General features: G+C 39.3%; 1 protein-coding gene across 3 annotated transcripts in view; it reads left to right on the top strand.

Moving 5' to 3' along the window:
• The window catches only part of LOC121377155 (potassium channel subfamily T member 2-like), an 88,527-nt gene extending 65,530 nt beyond the window's left edge, over positions 1-22,997 (top strand). For all 3 annotated transcript variants that reach the window (XM_041505057.1, XM_041505058.1, XM_041505056.1), the window contains 11 exons: positions 692-797; positions 2,070-2,242; positions 2,754-2,825; positions 6,952-7,086; positions 8,063-8,174; positions 11,564-11,668; positions 12,412-12,495; positions 14,612-14,755; positions 16,247-16,409; positions 17,249-17,336; positions 21,946-22,997. In XM_041505057.1, the coding sequence (XP_041360991.1) occupies positions 692-797; positions 2,070-2,242; positions 2,754-2,825; positions 6,952-7,086; positions 8,063-8,174; positions 11,564-11,668; positions 12,412-12,495; positions 14,612-14,755; positions 16,247-16,409; positions 17,249-17,336; positions 21,946-22,426 (1,663 nt within the window). In that variant the 3' untranslated portion in view covers positions 22,427-22,997. The remainder of the gene's footprint in view (positions 1-691; positions 798-2,069; positions 2,243-2,753; positions 2,826-6,951; positions 7,087-8,062; positions 8,175-11,563; positions 11,669-12,411; positions 12,496-14,611; positions 14,756-16,246; positions 16,410-17,248; positions 17,337-21,945) is intronic.
• The last annotated feature ends 210 nt before the right edge of the window (positions 22,998-23,207 follow it).

Raw genomic sequence — 23,207 nt, 5'->3', positions numbered from 1 at the left:
ATTTACAAAATATTTGCTTGTCAGTTTAGTATGTAAGAAATAATCAATGAAAATCATTCTCATTCTATTTGTGACAGTACTTTAGTTTGTCAAACCAGTATGAAACAAAATTTACTAGTTTGCCAATTCAGTATCAAACAAAATTTACTAGTCTGTCAATCCAGTCCCAATCACAATTTACTATAGTAGATCAAAATGTTTTATAGTCTGTTCCAATAAAGTGCACAAATCACCTATTTACGAACATCTTTCTTTGAATTTCAAGAGTAAACACCACCGTGTACATCAATTAGAGCCAAAACAAGTGCTAAAGAGTATCATTAAATAGATATTTACAAATCATTTTCATTTTATTTCCGACACTACTTTAGTTCACCAGTCCTAGTACAAACCAAAATTTATTAGTCCGCCCATACAGTGCCAACCAAAACTTACTAGTCCATTGGCCTTCAGCATCTTATAATATAACCTACATTGCTCACAAACTAAAGGGTCCTAGACCATCAAACTTGGTTTGTAGTTACATCTATGAAATTCAATGTTCATCTCAATACATGTTTATAATAAATAAATAAATATTTATTTGATTACATTTTTTTTAAATCTAGGGATGCAACCATGAGTGACACTAGCTGAATGCATTTATGGAAGGCAAGACATTTAATTAGGAGGAATTCTTGTTTTTATTCAGATTTACAGTCGGCCCTCCTACAATAATGATGTACGTCGGGTGTCAGAGAAGTATTTGTCACATCATGAAAACTCCAAGACCTTTCTGCTGCCTTGAATGGGGAGTGGTAAGAGCCGTGATTATAATATTTCACACAATCTGTCTTGATGAGGTCATACCATCTGTCATGATGAGGTCATACCATCTTCTTGATGAGGTCATATCATCTGTCGTGATGAGGTCATACATTGAATGTATTTACATGTAGCATAGAGATGAATTTCTGTTTACAAGTTTTAAAGACTCAGATCCTAGTTTCAACCCATGATAAATGGGCACAGTTTGGTTAATCTGCAAACCTGTAAGTTACACACATCTGGTTAATCTGCAAACCTGTAAGTTACACACATCTGGTTAATCTGCAAACCTGTAAGTTACACACATCTGGTTAATCTGCAAACCTGTAAGTTACACACATCTGGTTAATCTGCAAACCTGTAAGTTACACACATTTGGATAGAGTTAGAGTAGAGAGAAACAAGAGTCTGTGATGTTGAAATGGGGAAATACCTTACAAACTACACTAGAGCTCGTCTCCATAACAGTTACTTCTCAGAGGTACGAGCATTTTTAAAAATATAAAAAACATAAACACTGGATGTACAAAAATGGATGATCTAAAGAACAATGTATGTAAGCTATGTCAAAATTGTCCCCAATACTGATTTCTTGCTCCAGCCAGTGCACCACGACTGGTACCTCAAAGGCCGTGGTATGTGCTATCCTGTCTATGGGATGGTGCATATAAAAGATCCCTTGCTGCTAATCGAAAAGAGTAGCCCATGAAATGGCGACAGCGGGTTTCCTCCCTCAATAACTGTGTGGTCCTTAACCATATGTCCGACGCCATATAACCATAAATAAAATGTGTTGAGTGCATCGTTAAATAAACCATTTCTTTCTTTCCCTAATAGTGCTAAAATATACCATGATAGTGTTTAGAAACTTGGGTTTGTTTCTTTAAAGTGTAGGGACTTGACGTAGTCTCGTGGTAAAGCACTAGCCTAATGCGTGACTGGTCTGGGATCAATCTGCGTTGGTGGGTCCATTGGGCTATTTCTCGTTCCAGCCAGTACACCACGACTGGTATATCAAAGTCATGGTATGTGCTATCCTGTCTGTGGAACAGTGCATATAAAAGATCCCTTGCTACTAATGGAAAACTATAGCTGGCTTCCTCAAAGACTATATGTCACAATTACCACATTTGATATCCAGTAGCTGATGATTAATAAATTAGTGTGCTCTAGTGGTGTTGTTAAACAAAACATACTTTAAACTTTAAAAACTAGGGTCTGTCTCTTTAAATTGTTGTAAGTGACCATACTGTGTTGTCTAGGACTGTGAGCACTGTAACTATAAGAACGCCAACAACCGGCGCTGGAACAACCAGCTGATCATCCTGGCCACGCACCAGGCCATCAGTGGAATCTACAACTTCCTGGCTCCTCTTCGCTCAAACTTCATCAACGTCAACTCACTTCAACCCATCGTACTCCTTCTCGAAGACACGTAAGTACCAGTCTAGTCATCGGTATTTATTCTTTATATATGTAAACTGTATCCAATTTCATCAACGTCAACTCCCTTCAACCCATCGTACTCCTTGAAGATCGATAAACACCAGTCTAGTCATCGGTATTTATTCTTTATACATGTAAACTATATAATGTCATACTTACAGTAAATCAGATTTCACATTTTTGTCTAAATGTCACCAATGGTAATTTGCATTTCATATGAGCATGAATATCTGTTTTCTCCATATCTCTCTCTCTCTCTGTATCTGTCTCTGTCTCTGTCTCTCTGTCTCTCTGTCTCTGTCTCTCTGTCTCTGTCTCTCTGTCTCTGTCTCTGTCTCTCTTGGAACTGGGTCCACCAAATGAGTTCAACCTATGACCCAAGTACCTCAGACGAGCACTCTACCGACTGATCCGGTTTATATAACAGCTGCTAATTAAATAATGTGCATGTGTAAATATTGACATTCTTTGTGGATTTCCTTCTCTCTCTTTTTTTTCAGTCCTGAAAGGATTTTTCTGGAGACTATTTCTCAGTTTCCTATGGTGTACTGGGTGAAGGGACGCATCACAAGGTACGTCGCACTACTTGTTAGTTACTGCTCCTACCTGTACTATCAGTTTTACATGTTTGTGTTTCTGGACGCGGCATGGTTACAAAGAGAGAAATGTGTTTTGTTTAACGACACCACTAGAGCACATTGATTTATTAATCATCGGCTATTGCATGTCAAACATTTGGTTATTTTGACATTAGTAGCAGGGGGTCTTTTAAATGCACCATCCCACAGACAGGATACAGTACATACCATGGCCTTTGATATACCAGTTGTAGTGCACTGGCTGGAACAAGAAATAGCCCAATGGGCTACCGACGGAGATCGATCCTTAACCGACCATGCGTTTTACTACTGAGCTAGTCTTATAGAGGAAAACCGCTACATAGCAGCAAGGGATATTTTATATGCACCATCCCACAGACAGGATAGCACATGCCATGGCCTTTGATATATCTGTCGTGGTGCGCTGGCTGGAATGAGAAATAGCCCAATGGGCCCACCGACGGGGATTGATCCCAAACCGACCGCGCATCAAGCTACGTCCCGCCCCTGGTTACAAAGGAAAATAAACATAGCTCCTATGGGGACAGGATGTAGCCCAGTGGTAAAACACTCACCTGATGTGCAGTTGGTCTGGGATCGATCCCCATCGGTGGTCCCAGTGGTAAAACACTCACCTGATGTGCAGTTGGTCTGGGATCGATCCCCATCGGTGGTCCCAGTGGTAAAACACTCACCTGATGTGCAGTTGGTCTGGGATCGATCCCCATCGGTGGGACCAGTGGTAAAACACTCCCCTGATGCGCAGTTGGTCTGGGATCGATCCCCATCGGTGGGCCCAGTGGTAAAACACTCCCCTGATGCGCAGTTGGTCTGGGATCGATCCCCATCGGTGGGCCCAGTGGTAAAACACTCCCCTGATGCGCAGTTGGTCTGGGATCGATCCCCATCGGTGGGCCCAGTGGTAAAACACTCCCCTGATGCGCAGTTGGTCTGGGATCGATCCCCATCGGTGGGGCCCAGTGGTAAAAACACTCCCCTGATGCGCAGTTTGGTCTGGGATCGATCCCCATCGGTGGGCCCAGTGGTAAAACACTCCCCTGATGCGCAGTTGGTCTGGGATCGATCCCCATCGGTGGGCCCAGTGGTAAAACACTCCCCTGATGCGCAGTTGGTCTGGGATCGATCCCCATCGGTGGGCCCAGTGGTAAAACACTCCCCTGATGCGCAGTTGGTCTGGGATCGATCCCCATCGGTGGGCCCAGTGGTAAAACACTCCCCTGATGCGCAGTTGGTCTGGGATCGATCCCCATCGGTGGGCCCAGTGGTAAAACACTCCCCTGATGCGCAGTTGGTCTGGGATCGATCCCCATCGGTGGGGCCCATTGGGCTATTTCCTGTTCCAGCCAGTGCACCACAGCTGGTATATTGAAAGCCATGGTATGTGCTATCCTGTCTGTAGTGGGTTTCGCGATCCTCTCTAAGATTGTATGTCAAAATTACATCTACTAGCTGATGATTACTAAGTTAATGTGCTCTAGTTCTCGTATGGAAACACTGCTATTGATAATGATCATAGAATTGATTTTTTAAAATCAGTTTTTCCAAATTGTGACATGCACCGTGCCCATGAAGTACCAAAAACTGTGTTCATGGATAATAAACATAGCCCTAAAGATATGTGGGTCGTATAATTTGATGGGTCATCCAATTGATCACCCTCATGCAGAAGGAATGAATGTTTGATTTATCGACATACTTGACATTTTTTTATTTAATGACATTCAACATATTTTTATTACGGACATATGGCATTGGACATATTGTTAACTAAAGGAGATAACAGGTAAATATTTTTTAAATATCTATTTAATGATACTCTACCTAATTTAGCATTTACTTGTTTGAGCTACCTCTCATTGATGTATAAGGTGGTGTTTACTCTTGAAATTAAAAGAAAAGTTGTCGATCAAAATGTGTTATAGTCTGTTCCAATAAAGGTCACAAATCACCTGTTTACTGACATATTTCTTTTAATTTTAAGAGTAAACACCACCTTGTACATCAACGAGAGCCCAAACAAGTAAATTCTAAATTAGGTAGACTATCATTAAATAGATATTTACAAAATATTTACATGTCAGTTTAATATGAAAGAAATAATCGACAAAAAATCAGTTTTATTCTATTTCCGACATTACCGTATTTTCCGGCCTATTACACGCACTGGTGTATAAACCGCACCCCTTGTTTTTAGATCAAGTTCCGACCTTCGTCCGTACATAAACACCGCACCTTTAAATAAGCCACGGTTAAAATAAAGCCACAAACTTAATTACAGTTAATTATTGTTTGTATTTAATAATAATAATAAAGAGATCCATTCTCCCTTAAATTCAAACAATACATAGTTGTCGATTGTGTAGATGGCTTTCAGTTTCATTTCACCTAATCGTAAGTTTCGTAAACAAAACACACTGTTGACAAAGCCCTCTGTTTTTATGAAAATATTAATAAGAACTTGATAATGCCTTGTTCGTAATCTTGCATTAGTTGCAAAGAAAAAAAAAATACTTGATCACATTTTATTTGTCCAGTATGATTACAAAGCGTGAATGCAAAAACGTTCACAAGTAAAAATTACTAGTACTCACTCGATTACACGTGTTTCTCTGCAACCTAATTAGCATGCCGTGTGCAAAAATTACATATTCAAACAAGGTCGGTCAAGCTGGATGTATAGACCATTGGCAGAGAACTGAAGATAAGCACGATTCTGTTGATCGTTTACAGTTTCAACATTGTTTTATAACTTTTAAACGATGGCCTTTTTAAAATAATATTTGCCCAGAATTGTATATTTATAATATATATATAATTACATGTAATATAATGAAATACCAAAAGTTATGCTCTGTATAAATTAGCGGGCTAATTAGATTGGGAATGTCGACATGTAATACAAACATTATAGGTATGCCTACTCTGATTATGTGATTTTAATTCACAAGCTTCGTACTGAACTTAAATTCTGATATATTAATTAAAAATTACAAACAGGTAACAAACAGAGGTGTTAAAGATATCAAGAAACTGTTTTGATGTCATTGTTAAGGTCCGGCTTTTGCAATTGGCCGTAAATGGCCATGACATTGTAATTGTGTCACATGACATTGTTTAGGCTGCCACGTACTGGCTTTTTATCTGGAGTACTGAATATGCAAGTTGGGTGTGTTTGCTACAAACTATAACAACATTACTATGAGGTGAGTGACTTCATTTTAAAACATCAGACAAACACATCTGATGCAACTACTAACAATAAATGTTACAGAAATCAAACTAAGAAACTTTGCTGTCAAGTCTATTTTTGACACTGTAAGCTAGTATAACAATACACACGTGTTGTATTGTTTCTAGCCTGACTAGACTATTAGTAAAGAGCCATTCCTTCATAATACTTCAGTCCCAGTCATTTGGTATGTTATATTATTATTATGAGAATCAAAAAACAAAGTGAGGTTTATACGCACAGTGGTTACCGTAAAATTCATAAATAAAGCGCACCGTTTTGTAAACCACACCATGCAGTTCACAGTAATAAAGTAGCGGCTTATATAGTTGCCACCAGGTCGGTGATGTTCACAATAGGGTCTCCACGAGTACACTTCTCCGTGCTAGTAATAATGTAATGTCTGTATAGTGTTGATAACCTTCTCCGTGCTAGTAATAGTGTTATGTCTGTAGTGTTGATAACCTTCTCCGTGCTAGTAATAGTGTTATGTCTGTAGTGTTGATAACCTTCTCCGTGATAGTAATAGTGTTATGTGTGTAGTATTGATAACCTTCTCCATGCTAGTAATAGTGTTAAGTCTGTAGTGTTGGTAACCTTCTCCATGCTAGTAATAGTGTTATTACTTTTCTTCCATGTCTGTAGTGTTGATAACCTTCTCCGTGCTGGTAATAGTGTTATGTCTGTAGTATTGATAACCTTCTCTGTGCTGGTAATAGTGTTATGTCTGTAGTATTGATAACCTTCTCCGTGCTGGTAATAGTGTTATTACTTTTATTCCATGTCTGTAGTGTTGATAACCTTCTCTGTGCTAGTAATAGTATTATTTCTTTTCTTCCGTGTCTGTAGTGTTGATAACCTTCTCCGTGCTGGCATTAACAAGGCCAGTCACTTGTTGATAATGAACAGAGAGTCTTACATCGACGAACATGAAGGAACGCTGGCTGACGCAGAGACCATTGTGGCTGTCCAGACCATATTCAAGTGAGTACAAACACAAACAATCATTAATTGTGATCTTAGACAACGCTAAAATATAATGTTTAGTTTTTGACCAGCCTTGCATGGTGGTGTCGTGGTTAAGCCATCAGACATAAGGCTGGTAGGTACAGGGTTCACATCCCGGTACCAACTCCCACCCAGAGCGAAGACCACTGCACCCTCTGCTCTCTCACTAACAACTTACAATTAACCCACTCTCCTGGACAGACAGCCCAGATAGCTGCGGTGTGTGCCCAGGACAGCGTGCTTGAACATTAATTGGATGTAAGCACGAAAATAAGTTGAAATGATGTTTAGTTTCAACAGCATGATGAACTTCTATAAATAAATTAAATTAAAACTTCTACAAATTGGATATATTTAATGGAATAAAGTCATAAATAAATAAATAGAACTAAAATAATTAGATAAATTTAAGTAAATAAAATTATAATTATTTAATTAATATATATAAACACACACACACAGCCTCTTTTTTTTTGTGAATTGTTTATTGTCCCCCAGAAACTTTTTGTGGCATACCCTGCATAAGCAAGGTCAAGGTTGGGGTTTGAATCATTGCTTGTGTATAAATAATTAAAGCCAAATTGTGTATACACTCAAGAGTACAATATGGCATTGTATATAATGCATTTATTAAATAATATATGTATACGTGTGTGTGTGTGTGTGTGTGTGTGTGTGTGTGTGTGTGTGTGTGTGTGTGTGTGTGTGTGTGTGTGTGTGTGTGTGTGTGTGTGTGTGTGTGTGCGTGCGTGCGTGCGTGCGTGCGTGCGTGCGTGCGTGCGTGCGTGCGTGCGTGCGTGTGTGGCCATACATGTGTATTTTGCTATAATCGTATTTTTATCTTTTTTATTTAAATAAAAATTAAATATCGTCAGTTAATATATGGCATAGACATGTATTTCACTAATGTTATGTGGCTATGATTGCATTATATTTGATACGACTGTTTCAGCCTGTTTCCTAATGCCAACGTGATCACTGAACTCAACCAGGCCACCAACATGAGGTTCATGCAGTTCCAGGGATTTGACGTGTATTCTCAGAGTATATCTCGATTTGAAAGGGTAAATGTTTTCATCACGCTCACTTCTAGTTACCCCAGTCCTGATATTAAGAGACTATTTTGACGTGTATTCACAGAGTATCTCTCGATTTGAGAGGGTAAATGTTTTCATCACGCTCACTTCTAGTTACCTCAGTCCTGATATTAAGAGACTATTTTGACGTGTATTCACAGAGTATCTCCCGATTTGAAAGGGTAAATGTTTTCATCACTCTCTCTACTAGTTACCTCAGTCTCCTATTACTGTGCTCACTATAGCTTTTTTTATTATTAGCCAGTTTGGTTAAGAGTTCAAATTTCTTTTAGCCAAATTTGAATTGTTTTAGCCAGAATGATTTCAAGAAATACTGAATAACAATATTATTTAAACAAGGTCGGGGAATATGCAAATGCCTGGAAAATTATGGAACTTTTATTTTGGTCATGAAGTCATATTACAAAAGAAACCTGGTTGAACATTAATGTTTTGGGGTCTAAACTGAAGTGTAGTCTGGCCTCACCTGTTAAGAAATACCTCCTTCCTCTGTGTGTGTGCCCGGCCTCGGTGGCGTCGTGGCAGGCCATCGGTCTACAGGCTGGTAGGTACTGGGTTCGGATACTAGTCGAGGCATGGGATTTTTAATCCAGATACCGACTCCAAACCCTGAGTGAGTGCTCCGCAAGGCTCAATGGGTAGATGTAAACCACTTGCACCGATCAGTGATCCATAACTGGTTCAACAAAGGCCATGGTTTGTGCTATCCTGCCTGTGGGAAGCACAAATAAAAGATCCCTTGCTGCTAATCGGAAGAGTAGCCCATGTAGTGGCGACAGCGGGTTTCCTCTCAGAATCTGTGTGGTCCTTAACCATATGTCTGATGCCATATAACTGTAAATAAAATGTGTTGAGTGCGTCGTTAAATAAAACATTTCTTTCTTTCTTTCCTTCCTCTGTGAGTGCTTCTTTTTGTCCTGGTAGAAGTTGAGGTGCTGTTTCTCATTGTGGTGCATCTATAGGTGGCAACACAACTGGTTCATCAAAGGCCGTGGTATGTGTTGTCCTGTCTGTGGGAAAGTGCATATAAAAGATCCCTTGCTGCTTATCGGAAAGAGTAGCCTATGTGGTGGCAGCGGGTTTCCTCTAAAGAAATATGTCAGAATGACCATATGTTTGACGTCCAATAGCCGATGATAAGATACAAATCAGTGTGCTCTAGAAGGGTCGTTAAATAAAACAAACTTTACTAGGTGGCAACACTGTCATGGTTGTCCTCAAGAATGGTTAATATAACACGTTCTCCAGTACATTTTAAAAATTAGTTCTTAGTTTAGCGTCTGTTATAAATGTTTCAAAGTAATCAGTTTTTCATTGTGTTAATAATTTGGTGCATTATCACAGCTCACAACCTTCTAAGCCATTATAAGACACCGTTTCTAAGGTCTTAGTATAAAGTATATTTGTATGTACTTGAAGAATCTTTTATCTTTGGTACACATGTATGTTGTGTTGATATTAGTCACTGTGTCTTTCCCAAACATATTCTTCCACAGCTGTTTATACTGTTTTACAGATCATTTTACAATATTTGTATTGGTGTTGGTTGTCATTAAACTATATGCCTTACAGTTGGTACATGTATACATGGCACATTGCTTGTTCATCAGAACAAAAGTCATTCTGGTTTGGGTTGAATGGAAGAAATGCATCCATGATTGTTGTATCAGAGAATGCAATTCCCAGATGCATCATCACTTAAAAATTGGGCAATAAAAGCATTCGATGCCTTGTCAAACTTCTCCCTCTCTGCTTCCGAATCTTTAAAATCATGGCTTTTATATTTTGTATAACCTGATGTATTGGGGGATTCTGGCAAATGCTACATAATGTCCTTAATATATGAACCAGCTTTGGTTTGTCACCAGACTCTGCACAGCCAATACAGCAACATCAATTTGTGTTTTTGTCATTTGTGTACGTAAGATTTTCTGTCTGTAGAGACTTTGACCAAATTCCTAAGATACCAATGACACCTGCAAGGAAATGTGTCATCAAAAGGGACATGACAGAAGAAAACTGGTTACATATTCCTTGCAGAACTGACCTGCCCTCAACAACTCTCTCCATTGTGCAGCTTGTAGAGCAGAAATCACACCACCGATACTGCCAGCTAGAGCTTGCACACTATCTGTAAATGATAACCATCGTGTGAAGATAGCCTTTTCATCATGCAAATCTTTGCTATCATTGACAGTTCTCTGCAATTTTGGGGAATATTTTACTGTTTTGGCAAACTGATTCAAGACACTAAATGAATGACCAAGTGGCACAGAGTTGGCAGACTTCTCACTCACAAGTTGTAAACTGTGAGCCACACAGTCACCATAGGTATCGCAGCAGTTTGGGATCCAGTTTATAGTCTCTTCCACAGAGACAGCGTTTTTTCATACTATGTAATTATCTACAAGTTATTTATTTCCGAGTCGATTGATTTGTAAATTACACACACAAATTGTATTTCATTGTTATTGCCAAAACACTTTTACATTTCTTCTTAAGTCAAACCAAGCTGAAATTATTTACAAAAAACATTTTAATAGAATGATGGGATGGACTATAAGTTGCCATTGGCCACGTTAGACAGGTGGAGACTGGAGGAGACTATAGGTTTCGTCTCCATCCGTCTGCCTGTCTGTCTGTCTGTCCAACTGTCCCACACATAGTTTTCTGTAATTTGTTTTCGCAATTCCTCAAGATAATTACCGGTAACTGCAGGTTTTTTTAAATATTTATTTATCATGTACTGTTACATATCAAGTGAGATTTTCATGGTGATTTAACTAATCGATTTCCTTATTTTTGTCAGAGTTATGGCCCTTGAACTTGGGAGATATGAAAATTAGCTGGGCTTTGTAGCGGACATGAGTCCATTTACTTTGAAAAAGGTGAGGTGACCGCTGACCGCTAGGACCCGTTTGACTGTATTTTGTCCGAACTGTATTTTGTCAGAACGGTCGATCTAGGATCAATCTCCATCGGTGGACCCATTGACTTATTTCTCATTCCAGCCAGTTCTCCACAAATGGTGTAACAAAGGCCATTGTATGTACTATCCTGTCTGTGGGATATGGTGCATATAAAAGATCCCTAGCTCATGAAGTGGCGACAGCGGGTTTCCTCTCTCAATATCTGTGTGGTCCTTAACCATATGTCTGACGCCACATAACCGTAAATAAAATGTTTTGAGTGCGCCGTTAAATAAAACATTTCTTTCTTTCTTTTGCTTACGACAGGTGATCGCTGATTACAACAGGTGATCGCTGATTACAACAGGTGATCGCTGATTACAAGTTAGCACTAGAACCCATTTGACAGTATTTTGTAAGTCATTAATATGTATTCCTCTTTCTCAGAAGCTCAAAGACAACATGGCGTCGAACATGAGCTACATTTTCCGTCTTCCATTTGCTGCGGGCCAGGTGTTCAGTGCAAGCATGTTGGACACACTGCTCTACCAGGTGAGATCTCACTAAACAGGTCACTGTTCAGGGCCGTAGCTAGCGGGGGGCCAAGGGGGCAGTTACCCCCACCCCCCGTAATTTATTTATTTTTAAAATCTGATAAAAATAATACAAACTTAATGGTTATTGATATTGATGTTTTAAGTATGTGTATGAAATGGCTGCAAAATGGTATTTCAGAGCCTCTAGATGCCCCCAGGACTCCCTTGTGTCTTGCACCTTCCATTCTGGTTCATTCCAAGAATTCATTTGACACTCACGCACACACACACTCTCTCTCTCTCTGTCTGTCTGTTTCTCTCTCTGTCTCTCTCTCTGTCTCTCTCTCTCTCTCTCTCTCTCTCTCTCTCTCTCTCTCTCTCTCTCTCTCTCTCTCTCTCTCGCACACACGCATACACACACAAATCCTAGCTACGGCCCTGCTGTCCTCTATAATTCCTAACTGTCACATGTTGGACACATTGCTCGATCAGGTACGATCTCACTAAACAGTTCATTGTCCACTATAATTCCTAACTGTCACATGTTGTGGTTGACATATATTTATTCACTTTCTGGCAGTTTTTCTCAGTTACTATGTTGCATACTAATAGCCCATTACTAAATGATGTGCTGGGGTGTTACATTCCTTTTAGTGTCAGATATTCTGGTTCTTTATTTCAGAAATAGTACTACTGAAGTTAATAGTATACATTAATGTATGTTTGTATTCATGCTTTCATTTTCGTTTTTGATTTCAGACTTTCGTGAAAGGCTATTTAATCACATTTGTTCGCCTGTTGTTGGGAATTGACTCAGAGGAAAATTCAGGCCATCTTTCAAGTGTATGTACAAACATTCACATGTAGGTTAAAGTATACTAATCTAAAAAAGAAAAATGAATGCAACATAATACTACAGGATTTGTCACAAGTGTTTTTAATATGGAAAATATCAGCCAAGTTACTGTTAATCGGTAATTGGCAAGGCTCTGCCAATTAACTAGACGAGATTTATATTTTAAATATTAAAAAACCCAGTAGCAAATTCTATTTATTCTGTGACACTTCTAACAACATTTTATTTCGATATTTAGTCAATCACAGTTCTAAAGTCACCTCCATCGGTAATTGACATCTCGATTAGCACAATTAATATTTATGCTACAAAACTATGACCACATTGCTAATTAAACATATTAATTTTGTCAGAGTGAAGGAGTGCACTGGTCTTTACAATTCTAGGAAACTATGGCCACATATCTTACTAAACATATGTTGTCCAAGTCATGAAGCTACACGTGTATTCATGAAGTGGTCTTTACAATTCTAGGAAACTATGGCCACTTATCTTACTAAACATATGTTGTCCAAGTCATGAAGCTACACGTGTATTCATGAAGTGGTCTTTACAATTCTAGGAAACTATGGCCACTTATCTTACTAAACATATGTTGTCAGAGTCATGAAGCTACACGTGTATTCATGAAGTGGTCTTTACAATGCTAGGAAACTATGGCCACATATTATTTCGATATTTAGTCAATCACAGTTCTAAAGTCACCTCCATCGGTAATTGACATCTCGATTAGCACAATTAATATTTATGCTACAAAACTATGACCACATTGCTAATTAAACATATTAATTTTGTCAGAGTGAAGGAGTGCACTGGTCTTTACAATTCTAGGAAACTATGGCCACATATCTTACTAAACATATGTTGTCCAAGTCATGAAGCTACACGTGTATTCATGAAGTGGTCTTTACAATTCTAGGAAACTATGGCCACTTATCTTACTAAACATATGTTGTCCAAGTCATGAAGCTACACGTGTATTCATGAAGTGGTCTTTACAATTCTAGGAAACTATGGCCACTTATCTTACTAAACATATGTTGTCAGAGTCATGAAGCTACACGTGTATTCATGAAGTGGTCTTTACAATGCTAGGAAACTATGGCCACATATCTTACTAAACATATGTTGTCGGAGTCATGAAGCTACACGTGTATTCATGAAGTGGTCTTTACAATGCTAGGAAACTATGGCCACTTATCTTACTAAACATATGTTGTCAGAGTCATGAAGCTACACGTGTATTCATGAAGTGGTCTTTACAATGCTAGGAAACTATGGCCACATATCTTACTAAACATATGTTGTCGGAGTCATGAAGCTACACGTGTATTCATGAAGTGGTCTTTACAATGCTAGGAAACTATGGCCACATATCTTACTAAACATATGTTGTCCGAGTCATGAAGCTACACGTGTATTCATGAAGTGGTCTTTACAATGCTAGGAAACTATGGCCACATATCTTACTAAACATATGTTGTCCGAGTCATGAAGCTACACGTGTATTCATGAAGTGGTCTTTACAATGCTAGGAAACTATGGCCACATATCTTACTAAACATATGTTGTCCGAGTCATGAAGCTACACGTGTATTCATGAAGTGGTCTTTACAATGCTAGGAAACTATGGCCACATATCTTACTAAACATATGTTGTCGGAGTCATGAAGCTACACGTGTATTCATGAAGTGGTCTTTACAATGCTAGGAAACTATGGCCACATATCTTACTAAACATATGTTGTCGGAGTCATGAAGCTACACGTGTATTCATGAAGTGGTCTTTACAACACTCATTGCTGTGGTAAAACAAACTACATGTAGATGCATTAATTATCCGGATTTGCTTCTTTTTTTTACATGTAGCTATAATTTATTATTTTTCTTCCCAGTTGTAATATTATATTTAGAAGACTGACCGACTACTGAAAAAGATTAGCTGCACTAAAGCAAATCAAAAGTATGGCTTGAAGAAATTTCTGCTAACTGACTGACCAAAGGAATTTTTATTTATATTTTTATATAGTATTATTGATTTTTTGTAAAAACATTTTTAATAATTATTATTATATCGTTTTAGTTTGTTTCTTTTACTTCCAGATCAGAGTTCGAAAAGACACGTGTTCAAAGTTTCCAACTTACGGTGACTTGTACCATGGTCTCTGTACAGCTACAGGGGAAATCCCCATTGCTATTTATAGAACAGAGAAACAGAAACTAAGTCACATGGAGAGTATTAATGCTGTAAGTTAGTATTTATAATAAGGTTTTATGTGTTCATGTCATGGATAAATAAATAGTAAAAACTGATTATTAACATTGTGGGGGCAGGATGTAGCCCAGTGGTAAAGTGTTGACTTGATGTACAGTCAGTCTGGGATCGATCCCCGTCGGTGAACCCATTGGGCTGTTTCTCATTCTAGCCAGTGCACCATGACTAGTATTTCAAAGGCTGTTGTATGTGCTATCCTGTCTGTGGGATGGTGTACATAAAAGATCCCTTGCTACTAATGAAAAAATGTAGCGGGTTTTCCTTCTAACACTATATGTCGAAATTACCAAATGTTTTACATCCAATAGCCGATGATTAATAAATCAATGGCTCTAGTGGTGTCATTAAACAAAACAAGCGTCTTCCTGTTTTTTTATATTAAAATTGTTTTCTATGTCATCCCAGCCAGTACTCCACAACTGGTACATCAAGGACTGTGGCATGCAGCAATTATAAACAGTATCCAAGCAATCATCATACATTATCCACATATGCAATTTATAATTCTGTTGATAATCGAACCTTACGCATGTAGTGGAAGAGAAAAAAAAATTATGTTCAGTTGTTGAGAATAAAAAAAGAAGGATATAATTATATACATTTTGTTTTATAATCGTTTTAAAGTACGTAGGTGCAAAAGTATGGTCGCAATAGACCAGTTCATATGAAATCCCTATTTTAATACATTGATAGTGTTGATGCCTGTAGTTTCATTAAATTTCATGAATTGTGGATGAGACATTTTCAAGATATATGCAAAAAAAAACACAAAATATTTTCTGATATTATAATAATAATAATAATGATTACAATAATGTCTTTGATGCTGAGGTGCTTGGAGACCTAATACTTATTAGTAGTAGTATTTTAATATTTGTTAAATTTTATATTCATTTTGTAGTTTGCTGTAAAACTGTGTCCAAACTTTCAAAAACCAATGTTTTATATTGTAAAATACGTTGGTTTTTTACAAATTATTATTGTTATGAACTAGTTCAAATAAGAAGAGAGATTTATGACTGAGAATTGAATGTTTTGATCATGAGGTAACAAAAATTAAAATATAATATTGTACCGATACTAACAGAACCCTTTTTCCACAAGTAAAATCAGTTATTAAATAATAATAATAAAGAAACATTCTTGTCGCATGGGGGCAGGATTTAGCTCAGTCAGCTGAGTGCTCGCTTGAGGGGGATCCATTCAGCTGATTGGTTTTTTTCTCGTTCCAACCAGTGCACCACAACTGGCCAAAGGCCAGACTGGTATGTGCTTTCATGTCTGTAGGAAAGGGCCTGTAAAAGATCCTTTGCTGCATTGGGAAATATGCAGCAGGTTTTCTCTAATTACATGTATATGTCAAAATTACCAAATGTTTGACTTCCAAAAGCCGATGATTAATTAAATGAATCTATGTGCTCTAGTGGTGTCGTTAAACAAAACAAACTGTTCCTGTCTCCTAGGTGCGGGCTGCGGCGAGAGAAAGACCTCCGCCTCTTGATAGTCCGTCGAGTAACCCGTGTATTCACAGCTTCAAACCTGAGGATGTGTCCAACGTGATACGCAGTCGGCTCCGCAGTCTCGATCTGGCTGACAACAGCGACAATGACGGGGACGATTACAGCGGTCAGTCGTCAGTTTTTACACTTTGTAAATCTATTTCTTTTCAACTTCACCTGTTTCAAACAAAACCGCTTTCCAGTCCTCTGTGCGGTTCACGCAGGGAAAAGAAGGAAGTTACTGTCACGTGACCGGAACAGGAAGGAGTATACAGTAGAAGATTTTAAGGCCATCCCATTGGCTGTTGGGATGTTCGAACCATAGGGGAATGTGCATTTGTTTGAGGACAGGCAAAGTATCTATAAAAGAGAAATTACTTTCAAGTTTTCTCCAATTTTATCAAGTAACATACATGCATTAATTCTTTGTGTTTGTTTGTGTGTGTGTGTGTGTGTGCATCTGTGTGTGTGTGTGTGTGTCTGTGTACATTTGTGTGTGTGTGTGCATGCATGTGTGTGTGCGTGCGTGCATATGAGAGTGTTAGTGTGTACTTTGTCACATAGTATATATACTGATATGTTTATGCTTATTTATTGTCTCACCTTTACAAAGTAAAAGACATTTTATAGGTATGACAGTTGCTATATATAACAGTAGTGGCAGTCGATGCAACGGTGTCTAATTAAATTGCATAAAGCTCAATGTTAAAATGTATTGTGTAAACTTTAATGCTATTTATCAATGAAACTTTTTCTCTTTTTTTCTTGTATATTTCATGTTTAACTTCATTTTCTACAAACTATATGTTCTAGATCAATAAAACTTAGTTTAAACTAAATTAAATTAAAATTTGAATTGGTATTTTGTTTTAGTTAAAAAGAAATTAGTTTAATTTAATTTAATTTCTTTTCTTCTTTTTTCTTTTTTTTAAATGTACATTGAGTTGAACTGTTCTATGTTTTCAGAGCATTTAACCAAACAGCGGTCAGATTATATTTCTTATGTGATCACAAACCCATCACCAAAGCGAAAAATAAAAGTGGGAGATATCATGTAAGTTTAGCTTTGCTTCTTTTCAGAAAAAAAAAAAATCTGTTTTCCTTTTCAATTACATGGGTCTCAATGTTTGAGTGACAGAAGCCTCACAAGAGCTACGTTTAGTGACTGAAACGTATCACACATGAGATGGACAAGACGTAGCCCAGTGGTAAAGCATCTGCCTGATGCACGGTCGGTCTAGGATCGATCCCCGTCAGTGGGCCCATTGGGCTATTTCTTATTCCGGCCAGTGCACTGGTATATCAAAGGCTGTCGTATGTGTTATCCTACATTGTATATTGTTGCATCTGATGAATCTGGGAGCAAGACGTAGCACAGTGGTAAAGCATCCGCTTGATGCGCAGTCGGTCTAGGATCGATCCCCGTCAGTGGGCCCATTGGGCTATTTCTCGTGGAATGTGGTATCCTGTCTGTGGGATGGTGCATATAAAAGACTGGACTATTTTTGCTTAACTGTTAGCCCATAATGCAATTTTCGTCAGGATGGTGCATATAAAAGATTCCTTGCTATTGGTGTCGTTAAAGAAAAAGTAAACTATCACATATGAGAGCTACATATTTTTTAACTGACCTAGACGTTACTGGACTATTTTTGCTTAACTGTTAGCCCATAATGCAATTTTCGTCAGGATGGTGCATATAAAAGATTCCTTGCTATTAATGGAAATATGTAGAGGCTTTCCTCTCTAAGACTATATGTCAAATTACCAAATGTTTGACGTCCAATAGCCGATGATTAATAAATCGGTGTGCTCCAGTGGTGTCGTTAAAGAAAAAGTAAACTATCACATATGAGAGCTACATATCTTTTAACTGAGCTAGACATTACTTGACTATTTTTGCTTAACTGTTAGCCCATAATGCAATTTTCGTCAGGTTGACGTCACTGTAAACCCACAAAACATTTTCTTTTATGTACATGTACATGTAGGTCATAACTTAAACTAAATATGTACAAAGTTGGAGACTTCTAACCTTATGCTAATTAACTGTTTACTTGTTGAGTTTAGTTGATAGTGATCTTCAAAATTTAGTACCTGGTGCTTATAAAAGTTTTAGAGTCTAGACTCGAGACTCTAATAGAGTATGATACGTGAACGTCATGGCAACGCTATACAAATTGTATGTATGTGACATCATTAGACTGAGTCTGGGCCCTGATTTTCAACGGTCACTTTCTTTAAACAATATCAAAATGCCTTTTGGGTCGTATTATGGTATGGCATGGTCCATACGTAATTCCGTCCGTCTGTTAACTTTTTCTTGTCCGGACCATATCTTCCATACAGATGCATACAGGACCATCAGACCTCATATGTAGGAACAACTTGGGATGGTGGTGTGTCACGTACTATTACCAGGTCACTGTGACCTACTTTTCAAGGTCTACTGCACATAACAGTAAATCCTTGTCAAGATCATATCTTGCTGTCAGATCAGTGCATACAGGACCATCAAACCTCACATGTACACATGTAGGAACAACATGGGATGCTGGTGCGTCACATAGAATTACTAGGTCACTATGATACAAATAAATCAAATAATTTGTCTATATTCCATCAAACTCCTGACGGGCGTATCATATACCTCACCAGATTACTCTTGTTAACTCTAATTCTATCCAAAATCAATGTGTATCAATAATTTATGCACCAAACCAAAGCTGAGGCTATGCAGATTCAGAATATATCCAGTAAAACCTGTATAAACCGGACACTGAACAAACCGGAATCCTGTCAGCGCGACCCTCTAAACACCATATCCTGTCTAAATCAGATAAATATTAGGTCTCCATTGTGATCCGGTTTAGATGGGAAGGGACTTTAGGTTCTGTCCGCCCGTCTTTCTTTTTGTCTGTCCATCTGTCCCACATACACTTTCCGGACTTTTTTTTGACAATGCCTCAAAATATTCAGCTGAACTGTTATTATAGCTTTATCATCATGACATGTACTGTTACAGATCAAGTTTGACTTTTATGGCGATTTACCCATTATTGACAGAGTTATGGCCCTTGAACCTAGGAGAAAGAAACATTTCTTTTCCCCCAACTTCCCCCACCCCCCACCCCCGCAATACCTCAAGATATTGGGCTGAAATTTTATATATAGCTTTATCATGTTCTGTTACATATCAAGTTTGACTTTTATGGCGATTTACCTGTTTTTCACAGAGTTATGGCCCTTGAAATTAGTAGATACAAAAATGTGTAGGTAATATGTATTGCTTTAGCATTACTCTCAGAATGCTTGTTTTAACAGTACAATCTTTGACAGTGTCATTAAACAAACAAAAAAGTCATTTGCCTCAGTGACATAGTGGCTAAATAATCAGTTTTTAGTCTGGTAGGTCAGGGGTGCAGAAATAGAAAATATTTAACTAGCCCATTGGACCAGAACCAACTAAAATTTACTAGCCCGCCCAAATTTCTACTACTCCGCCAGCCTACAGAACAATGTTACTGTGGAACAATATTATAATATACACTGTCCACTTTGAATGATATTTTATTAAAGTACAACTGGTAAGTGATCAACATCACACAGCAATCGAAATCAAGCGCCATACATGTACTTCGATTGACAAATCAATAAATGTGAAAAATATTCTGATATAAAATGTTTACATGTCTTTCATGTAGATTTTTAAAAATCCCACAAGTATTTAACAGAACAATCTATTTAAAACACAACAACAACATACTTTCAACATAAACAAACCATTTCTAGGAAGTATTGACCTTTGACAGGCTCTATTTCCATAATCTGTTAATCAGACAGAAAAAGACAGATCGCCCGTTGGACTGGTAGTTGCATTTTTTTTAACTCGTCTGTCAAAATGTTTACTCAAATTTGGCGAGCGGGTGAGTACTTTCTGCACCCCTGTAGGTACTAGGTTCGCATCCCTGTACCAGCTCCCACACAGTTCTTTTAACAGTCCAACACAGACTTCTGTCTCACTAACAACTAACCCCTGTCCAGTAACTGAGATATATACTCTTCAAAAAAAGAAACGCAAAAGGGTACAAATGGGTTATAACTCCGATTTTATGTTTCCTACCGGTTCATGCTTTGTGAATATAAGGTCATTGCATGTCCCAAACACATTCCCACGGTTACATTCGATAAAACGCAGCTACTGTAAAATAAAGTTTCAAAATGTGAATATTCGCAAAAACGCAGCCACGTGCAAACCATGTCACCACTGCACGTGCGTTGTCTGCACATGCAACATGAACACCGACAGTATAAAAGTGCAGGGTGTTCGCTTGCCTGGCCTCTGTATCTGGCCGACAGTTGACAATCCAGGACATGCCACGTCTCAGTGAACCGCAGAGAAACAATGCCATCGGCCGACTAGACGCAGGCGAATCCAGAACGGCCGTTGCCAGGGCATTCCATGTGTCCCCAAGCACCATCTCCAGACTGTGGGACCGTTACCAGCAACATGGATCAACACGTGACCTCCCTAGATCCGGTCGACCACGGGTCACTACCCCCGGGCAGGACCGCTACATCCGGGTACGCCACCTTCGGGAACGATTGACTACTGCCACCTCCACAGCCGCAGCAATACCAGGTTTGCGCAGGATATCCGACCAGACCGTACGGAACCGCCTACGTGAGGTAGGAATTCGTGCCAGTCGTCCAGTTCGAGGTGTCATCTTAACACCACAACACCGTCGACTCCGACTGCAGTGGTGCCAGATTCATCGACAATGGCCTCAACTGCGATGGAGACAGGTGTGGTTCAGTGACGAGTCTCGATTTCTGCTCCGACGTCATGATGGAAGATGTCGCGTGTATAGGCGTCGTGGTGAACGTTATGTTGCAAACTGCGTGCAGGAAGTGGACAGATTCGGCGGGGGTAGTGTCATGGTGTGGGCAGCCATCTCACACACTGGCAGAACTGACCTGGTCCACGTGCAGGGCAACCTGAATGCACAGGGCTACATTGACCAGATCCTCCGGCCACACATCGTTCCAGTTATGGCCAACGCCAACGCAGTGTTCCAACATGACAACGCCAGGCCTCACACAGCACGTCTCACAACGGCTTTCCTACAGAACAACAACATTAATGTCCTTCCTTGGCCATCGATATCACCGGATTTGAACCCAATTGAGCATCTATGGGACGAGTTGGACCGACGCCTCCGACAGCAACAACCACAGCCCCAGACCCTGCCCGAGCTGGCAGCAGCCTTGCAGGCCGAGTGGGCCACCATCCCCCGGGACGTCATCCGTACTCTGGTTGCTTCAATGGACAGGCGGTGCCAGGCAGTTGTCAACACACGCGGAGGCCACACCCGGTATTGACTCCAGATGACCTTGACCTTGGTGGTGTGTCCTATCACTTACTCACAATGGACTAGAGTGAATTGTGAACAATCCTGCAACATTTGGTAATTATCGGACTCACCATTCAATAATTAAATCAATTCTCCAAATGTTACGACAATGTGGTTTTGCGTTTCTTCTTTTGAAGAGTATATGTGTATGTTCGCAGGACAATGTGCTTGAACCCTTAATTGGATATAAGCACAAAAATAAATTCAAGTAAAATCAAATGTTTTTTCTCTCCTCTCTTCTCCTTTCAGCTACGTGATTCAGCCGAGCTCTATGAAAGCCATCCCAATGAAGAAACTTCTCCGTCCCCGTTCTGTGAGCTGTCAGTTGTCGGACACGTCAATGAAGGGTTCCGAACGCAGGGCGACCACGATCCCCAGCATCAACGAATGGACGCCGATGGCCACCTTGTCCAGTCTTTCGGCCAACGACCTGAACACGTCGTCCATCAGTGAAGAAGTCACGGACTCCCATCAGAAGGAGAAGAAGAAGAAGGAACTGACCAATGCCAATACGTCTCAGTCAGATGCCCACCCATCCCCATCCCAGTCCCCATCCCCGTCCCGGTCTCCATCCCCATCCCCATCCCCATCCCGGTCTCCATCCCCATCCCGGTCCCCATCCCGGTCCCCATCCCCATCCCCATCCCCATCCCCATCCCCATCCACATTGATTGTGAGGTCACTGAAAGGAAAAAAAAGTTTTGAAGTGAAGCCGGTGGTACTGCCGTGATAAAGTCAATGAACCGTAGCCAGGGAATATAGACGTCTATCTGTGCAGGGCCATCACTCTGGAACAAATTTTGTTTTAGCCAGTTTTCACACATACATCAAGTATATTTGCCTTGACACTTATTCAAAAGTGGCTGATTTACACCTACATTTTGTGATCCCAAGTGGAAATGTTTGAGCCTCATTGTGTGGAGATGAGCAATTGGCTGATTTGACAACGGACCGGGTGCACGAGTCCTGTCTGTGTTAGTGGTGTTTGCTGCCAGTCGGTAATGGCTTCTAACCAAGTCGCCTAGATTCGGCACATTAAATGAAGCTGTTAAGCTGACGGTCAGGCTTATTACGGCAAGTTAAACAAAAATGCTTTATAAGTTATTACAGCAGGTAAAAAGGAGGTTTTAAGCTCAAGTTTACGGTTATTATGGTGAGCTTAAAGGAAAAATGTCACGTAACATATATTTGGCACAAACCATGTACAATTAATTATAAATTGAATCACCTAAAAAAAAAAAAAAAAAAAAAATTAATTACTTAAAATATCTCCATAAAAAAAACACCCAGATACGAGCTCTTAGCGGAAATTGCCTATCTTTAATGAGGCCCGTGACGTCAGAGACGCGTCGCTTGATCTGAAGCCTTACACTTAAAAGCATTATTCCCTACCACTCATAAAGAATCTAAGACTGCACAGCTTACCAAAACAATGAGTGTTCGTTCGCAAAACGTTTTGCCGTATCAATTTGAGCTGTTAGTAAATGAAGAAAGACACATTTACTTACAAC

The sequence above is a fragment of the Gigantopelta aegis genome, chromosome 7 (assembly GCF_016097555.1).
Source record: "Gigantopelta aegis isolate Gae_Host chromosome 7, Gae_host_genome, whole genome shotgun sequence".
Lineage (NCBI taxonomy): Eukaryota > Metazoa > Mollusca > Gastropoda > Neomphalida > Peltospiridae > Gigantopelta > Gigantopelta aegis.
This window is presented reverse-complemented; position numbering and strand designations above follow the sequence as displayed.